This window comes from Nothoprocta perdicaria, unplaced genomic scaffold (genome assembly GCF_003342845.1).
Source record: "Nothoprocta perdicaria isolate Ctin4 unplaced genomic scaffold, notPer1 scaffold_22, whole genome shotgun sequence".
Classification (NCBI taxonomy): domain Eukaryota; kingdom Metazoa; phylum Chordata; class Aves; order Tinamiformes; family Tinamidae; genus Nothoprocta; species Nothoprocta perdicaria.
Window position 1 is genome coordinate 4,567,316 of NW_020455415.1, and position 6,818 is coordinate 4,574,133.

At 70.0% G+C, this 6,818-nt stretch overlaps 1 protein-coding gene across 1 annotated transcript in view; it reads left to right on the top strand.

Moving 5' to 3' along the window:
- The window catches only part of SHROOM4 (shroom family member 4), a 12,310-nt gene extending 8,373 nt beyond the window's left edge, over nucleotides 1-3,937 (top strand). The window contains exons 5-11 of the mRNA XM_026039037.1: nucleotides 44-720; nucleotides 964-1,025; nucleotides 1,271-1,873; nucleotides 2,288-2,752; nucleotides 2,883-3,054; nucleotides 3,266-3,538; nucleotides 3,609-3,937. Of these exons, the coding sequence (XP_025894822.1) occupies nucleotides 44-720; nucleotides 964-1,025; nucleotides 1,271-1,873; nucleotides 2,288-2,752; nucleotides 2,883-3,054; nucleotides 3,266-3,538; nucleotides 3,609-3,878 (2,522 nt within the window). The 3' untranslated portion in view covers nucleotides 3,879-3,937. The remainder of the gene's footprint in view (nucleotides 1-43; nucleotides 721-963; nucleotides 1,026-1,270; nucleotides 1,874-2,287; nucleotides 2,753-2,882; nucleotides 3,055-3,265; nucleotides 3,539-3,608) is intronic.
- The last annotated feature ends 2,881 nt before the right edge of the window (nucleotides 3,938-6,818 follow it).

Genomic DNA, 6,818 nt, shown 5'->3' on the forward strand with positions numbered 1-6,818 from the left:
CGCGCCACCACCACCCCCGAGCCAGCGCCCCTGGTGCCCCAAGCGCCACCGTCCCCGCAGCGCGAGCGGCAGCCGGTGGCGCCGGCGGGCAGGGGCCGCTGGCGCTGGTCTCCCGAGCGCAAGCTGCAGCCGCAGCGCTCCCCGAGCCCCCGGGAGCCGGAGGGCTACGGCAAGGCCCAGGAGGCGCCGGCGTCGCCGCTGCGGCCGGGCGACGAGGCCGTCCTGCTGCCCTTCGCCGACCGGCGCCGCTTCTTTGAGGAGAGCAGCCGGCCCCTGCCCCCTCGGCACGTCAAGCCCGGCGCCTACCGGCCCAAGGCGCCCGAGCCCGACGCCTTCCAGCCAGTGGGCACCGAGTGCCGCGACCCCCGGCGCCTCTCCCTCGACCAGCCCTACGGGCCGCCCTCGCCCGCTCGCCCCGGCGCCGCCGGCCCCTACGCCGAGTGCTGCCACGAGCAGCCTCCCTACTACAACCCGCTGGCGCGGCGCGGGGACTACGAGTACCTGCGGGCCTTCCCGTACGGCTACGGTGGCGCGGGCGCCGTGCTGCGCGAGCCCTGCCGCTACTGCTCCRCGGAGCTGTGCCCCTCGCTGCTGCCCCACGGCCATGCCTACCGCTGCCCGCCGCCGCCCTGGGCCCGCTACTCCGAYTGCTACTGCCCGGCCCCCCGCGCCGTGCGGGAGGAGAGCGACGCGTGGTCAGCACGGAAAGCCTTCCCTGYGGTGAGTTGTGTGGCCCCCTGGCACCATGTGCTCCAGGCCCTCCCCTTGGCTCCTCTTAGTTCCCGGGGTGGGATCCGTGGGGCTGGGAGCAGCGGTTCCCTTGGCATCGCTGCCCCTCTCCTCGGATGCATGAGCGTGGCAGTGTGGGGCCACGCTCCCTCCTGCCCCAGCCGGGGGAGGCGCCTGGGCGCCGCGGGGAGGGCTCATCCCGCCATTCACGCTCCCTGTGATTCCCCCGCCTAGGAATTTCCTCTGGACGAGTGGGAGCCCCCGGCGATAAACAGGAAAACCAGCCAGTCGGTGAGGTAAGGGGGGGCGCGGGGACGTGCGTGCCGCTCGGCAGGAAACCCGCGGGGCGGCCGCCGCCGGCAGAGCGCAGCGGGGCTGCCGGCCCCACGCGGGGCCCCGAGCCCGGCGGCGCAGGCGGGAGCATCTGGGGSTAGGGGCACTCGGTGCCCACCCTGGGGCGAGTGGGGGCACGGGGCTGAATGGAGCGTGGAGATGTAACCCCGGGAGTAACCTTGGGGCGYGGGTGTCCTCTTGCCTCCAGTGAGCTCTCCCGCTACAAGCCGGGCTTCCCGCGCTACGGCCCCTTCCGCCCGTGCTTCGAGGACGCTGAGCAGGAGTGGCTGCCCTGCTACCGGACCACGTCCACGCACGACCTGTCGTGGGACGGCGAGCGGCCCGCACGCTCCCCCGAGAGCCCCCCGGAGCCCCTGCAGCGCCCGCTGCGTGGCAGGGCCTTCTCCGAGAGCCACCTCAACGTGCAGCCGCCCAGCCCGCGGGGCAGGGACCGCAGGGAGCTGCCCCGTGCCAAGCCCGAACCTGCCGGCGCCCCCAAAAAGAAGGGCCCACCGCCCCCCCGGCCTCCGCCCCCCAACTGGGAGAAGTACAGACCGCGGCGGCCGTCGCACCCGCAGCCCTTCCCGGCGGATGGCCCCGGGTCGGGCACGGCGGCGCCGGAGCAGCCGCGGACGCCGTCGCGCAGCATCGCCGAGGTGGTGCGGGAGCGCTCGCGGAGCCTCCCCGCCGGGCAGACAGGCAAGACGCCGGACGCCTGGGCCCCGCTGGAGCGCCCTGCCGCCCGCCCCTACGGCCCCGGCTCTCTGCGGAGGACGCCGGAGCCCGAGGCTGGTGCYGCCGAGCTTTGCAGGCAAGTTGCGCCTCCTCGGTGAGCGCGTGGAGGGGAGATTTCCATGGAGACCTCCTGGCCCCGGGAATGTTTCATGTCCCCATGGGGTGCTGGAGTGGGTGCTTGGGGCTCCCCTCAATCTGCATTGGTGCCGCAGGCTTCTGGGGAGAGCTGTGCTTGGGCTGGGTGCTCCTGGCCCCACYCTGCTGCCCATGTCCTGCCCTATGGCACAGGCTGGGTGTCTGGGTGCAGGGTGGGTTTGAGGGAGTCTGTTTTTACATGTGGCCGTTTCCCCATTTGCTGAGTGCCTGTGCTCGTGCACCCTCGTGTGCTTTTTTTGAGGGGAATTTCTCCCATTCCCYTCTCTACACTGCTGGGTCCAGGGTGCCATTGCGCCAGCTGCGGGCATCCTGACCCCTGGGCTTGGGTCCACAGGTTGGATGAGGCCGATGAAGAGCGAGCGACGGTGAGACCCCCTTGGGAAAAGGAAGAGCAGCCCCAGAGGGTCAGCCGGAGCCAGGACCAGGGCTGGGCCAGCTCCTGCGGCGCTGGTGAGTGCTCCCTGCCTGCGCCCAGGGCCCCAGCAAGGACCACCCCTCACACCGGGCCCATCTCCTCTCCCCCAGCGCCCAAGGAGCCGGAGGGGAGCCCGGAGGTGCTGGAGGGAGCCAGGCAGCGGGCGGGCACACCGAGCCGGCCCCAGCCACGCCGCATGAACTCGGAGGAGCTCATGTGGGACGTGGCGGGCCGGGACCGCTCGCTCGCCAGCATCCTYGTGCCGCCCGCCGGGCTCGTCACCGCCGCCGAGCTCATGGGCGAGCTGCTGGCCGGCGGCGAGCGGCAGGCCTGGAAGGAGCGTTTCCAGCAGGACTGGCGCCTGGACGCTGTGGCGCAGGACAGGTAGGGCTGGCAGCGGTGCCGGGCAGAGCCCCGGGGCTGCAGCGGTGCCAGGCAGAGCCCCGGGGCTGCAGCGGGCGGCTCGGGTCTGGCCCTGCTGCCCCCGCGCACCCCTGGGCCGCTCTCCTCGCAGGCAGGGCTTCGAGCCCATCTCGCCACCCCCCACCAGCCCCACCTCCTACTCAGCCTACTACAACACGTCAGCGGGCAAAGCCGAGCTGCTCAACAAGATGAAGGAGCTGCCGGAGGTGGCYGAGGGGAGCTCGGAGGACGACGAGGTGGATCACGAGCTGGTGGAGAAGAAGGTAAAGTGGGCGCTTGCTCGGGACATAGGGTATGACCTGGGCAGGGGAGCAGCCGTCCTCGCTCCTCTGTGCCTGCTGAGCAGGGGGTTGGTTCGGCCCCACTGCGCTGCCCTCCAGCTTGGTGCCCTGGGCACTGCGGGCTCCTTGCACCCTGCCCCTTCCCAGATGGAGCCCGGGAGTGCAGGGCTCTCTGACCCCTTTGCTGCTGCAGATGCAGCTGATCGAGAGCCTGAGTCGGAAGCTGTCGGTGCTGCAGGAGGCGCAGCGGGGGCTGCAGGAGGACATCAGCGCCAACGGGGCGCTGGGCGAGGACGTGGCAGCGCGCCTGCAGGCCCTCTGCACGCCCGGCGAGTTCGACAAGTACCGCCTCTTCGTGGGCGACCTGGACAAGGTGGTGAACCTGCTGCTCTCCCTCTCGGGGCGCCTGGCCCGCGTGGAGAACGCGCTCAACAGCCTGGGGCCGCACACCTCCGCCGAGGACAAGGTGGGCGCGCGGGGCGATGGGGCACGGGGCGGCTGGCGGTGCCAGGTCTTCAACGCTGCCCGTCTCACAGGTGGCCCTGCGGGAGAAGAAGCGGCAGCTGGCGGCGCAGCTGGAGGACGCCAAGGAGCTCAAGGAGCACGTGGGGCGGCGGGAGAAGGCGGTGGGCGCCATGGTGGCGCGCTACCTGCGCGACGAGCACCTCCAGGACTACCAGCACTTTGTCAAGATGAAGTCAGCCCTCATCACCGAGCAGAGGGAGCTGGAGGAGAAGATCAAGCTGGGCCAGGAGCAGCTCCGCTGCCTCCAGGAGAGTCTAGGCCAGGCCCCTGTGGGCTGCTAGCCACCAAGCCCAGGCCGCCCGGCCTCCCCTTGCGAGGGCAGTGCAAGCTCCTCTCTGCTCGCCACCGCGCTCCAAGCTTCCCAGTGCCTTGCAGTGGTGAGAGGGGGCCTCTCTGCCCCCAAATGAGGGTGGCGGCAGAGCCAGAGGGTTCCTAGGACCCGCATGGCGAGGCGTGTTTGCAGCTCCCTGCCACCCGCATGGAGAACCGTGCTACCAAAGCAGACCCAGCCCCACGCTGGCTCTCTCTTGTCTGTCCATCCCCTGCAGATTATTTATTTTTCTACTTTAGCAAGCAGGGGAAGGGGCACCAGGACTTAACCCTGGCCACGGGCACCAGCAGGGCAGGGGYGCTGGTGCCACCCCGCAGCCCTGGGCAAGGAGCAGCTGTCGCCCCAGGGCCCAGGTGCYGAAGGACGGACCCTGCACCCTGGGTTTGCCTCCGTGCGCCCTGGCAGCATCCCCTTCCTTTTCCTGAATGCCAGTGCCCGCCTCAGGGCTGGCGCTGCACCATGTGCCTTAAACCCCAGCGATGCCTCAGGGTCTCAGCTAGCAGCTCCCGCAAGGGTTAAACCATCCTCTGTCTGTCCAGTCAGTCCGTCCAGCCCCAGCTCTGTCCATCTGCCGAGCTGGAGCCRGAGGAATGTGCTGGGGACCTGCCCCAGCCCCTCGGCCCCCAGCGTCCTCTTCCTCCCCATTGTGTCAGAGACAATGGCCCTGGCGCRGGGGCACTTAACCCGCTCCCCTCCGGCCCTGCAGCGGGCAGGGCGCCCTGCGCGGGGCTGCTCGTGGGCGCAGCCAGGACCACGGCGAGGGGCTGTGGGCAGGGAGCAAACCCTGCAGACACCAAAGAGGGCTCGTGCCCCCCCACCCCTGCTCTCACTGTGCCCCTTCCTGCCCTGGCATCCAAAGTTAGCACTTAAACCTCACCTGGGGTCCTGGCTTCTGACCTGCAGAAGCGGCACCCATGGGGGCTCCTGGCACCGCCGGGGCTGCAGCCTCCAGCCAGGGCAGCTCCCTTGCAGAGCTGCTGGCTCTGCAAAGCCCCTGTCCCACGGCAGCAGCTGGTGGCAGCGAGGACAGGTCTCTGTCGCCCCGAGGGGTCATTCCTTGGGCTACCCTTGTCCAGGCCAACTGGGCCCCCTTCAGGCGTCACCCATCTGCAGTGCTCTGCGGGTGCCCATACGCCGTGGTCATTGAGGGTGCTCAGCCCCCAGCTGCTCCCCACTGTGTCCCTCACCTCAGYTGCCCCCCGTGTCTGCACGGGACCATTGCTAGGACCAAAGAGTGCCCAGGCGCGGCTGCAGCCTGYGTGCTGCCCCACGATGTGCTGCCCCGTGATGTGCTGCCCCACAGCGGGTGCCCAGAGGCCACTGGGCCTCTCCCACACTAAAGGAGCAGCGGGTGCTGCACAGCCAGCCCAGCAGTGTCGTGTGGTTTGTCACCGTGGCTCGGCGCCTGGGAATGGGACTGGGCGAAGGGAGTCCGGCAGMGACCGGCTTAGCTCAAATCCTTCTGGGGCTCTGCCGCCCACCAGTGATACCCTGCAGAGCCCCCGGAGCCAAGGCTGGAGTGTGCCTGGGGAGGGTGGTGTGGGGTCCTGAGCGCCCCGCCGTGCTGGTGTGGGTCAGACACACTTGTGGTGTGGACAGAGGGAACACAGGCAGCATCTTGCGGGGGGCTTTGCCATAGCTTGGGCCATGGCACTCACTGCACCGTGGCACKCACTGCACCGTGGCACGCACTGCACCGTGGCAATCATGGCTGTGGCAGCACCAGGTCCCAGGATCCCCCCCAGGTGGGCAGAGGGTGCGTTAATTGGGGGTGCACCAGATGCAAATGCCAAGGCCAGATTGGGGGTAGCACTGTCAAGGGTGGCACCACGGGGCATGGCCACCATCCCCCGCTGCCAGGGGCCATTGGTGCCACATGGGGTGCTGCACGGGGTATCCCCTCCCTGCGGCAGGCAGCCCTGCACCCGCTGCTGGCACACGCGTGGCAGGGCCACGCTGCAAGGTGGCTGCTGGCCACTGGATGGCACCAGCACACGCGTGTGAGYGCCTGCCGCAGACATGCCCATGCGAGGGGTGCACATGCATGGGTCCAAGCGCACAGGTGAGGGTGAGCACGCATATGTGTGCACCTGGGCACCCATAGGTGGGTGTCCGTGCGCACAGCGGGGCACGTGGCCCATGCAAGTTGGCGCAGGCACAGAGGGGCATGCCAGCTCTCCCCGGGCTCACTCGCACCCCTGCCCGGGCACATGCAAGGGTACGTGCGCACACGCTCGGGCAAGCGGGCGCGCGCACACAGCAGCACGGGCGCGCAGAGCTGGGAGGGCACGCGTGTGCGAGCACGGGGCCTCCCGTGGGAACCTGCGCGCCCAAGGGAGCCCACGTGGACATGGGTGAAGGCAGACACATGCACGTGTGTGCCGGTGTGAGCACATGCACAAATGTGGGTCTGTGCCCCGTGGTGAGGTGGAGACTCTCTGGGCCCTCCATGAGGACTCATGTGCAGCTGGCCCAGCAGCGCAGGCCAGGATCTCCTGGCTGCCCAGGAGCGCAGGCAGAGGTGGGACATGCTACGGGTCTGTCTCCGTGTTACCATCCCCATGCCACAACCCTTCCCTCCCCGGGGTACCTCAGCCTAAGTGGCAAAGCCATGAGCGAGGTGGCCCTGGCCCAGCCTCCCCCTGGACCAGCACGGGCAGATCAGCACCGGGGCCTGCAGGATGTGGGACCCGCTGGGCATGGGATGTCCTGGAGCACCCACAGGCAAAGGGCCGGCCGTGCCACGAGCACCCGCGTGCTCCCTGAGCCGCAGCTCTGGGGAGAAGGCGAACGGGGGCGCGCATCGGGGACGGGCGCAGGCGCGTTGGGCGCGTGGGCGCGGGGCCCCCCGGCGTGGGGGTGTGATGAGCTCGCGCGGCCTCGGCGGAGC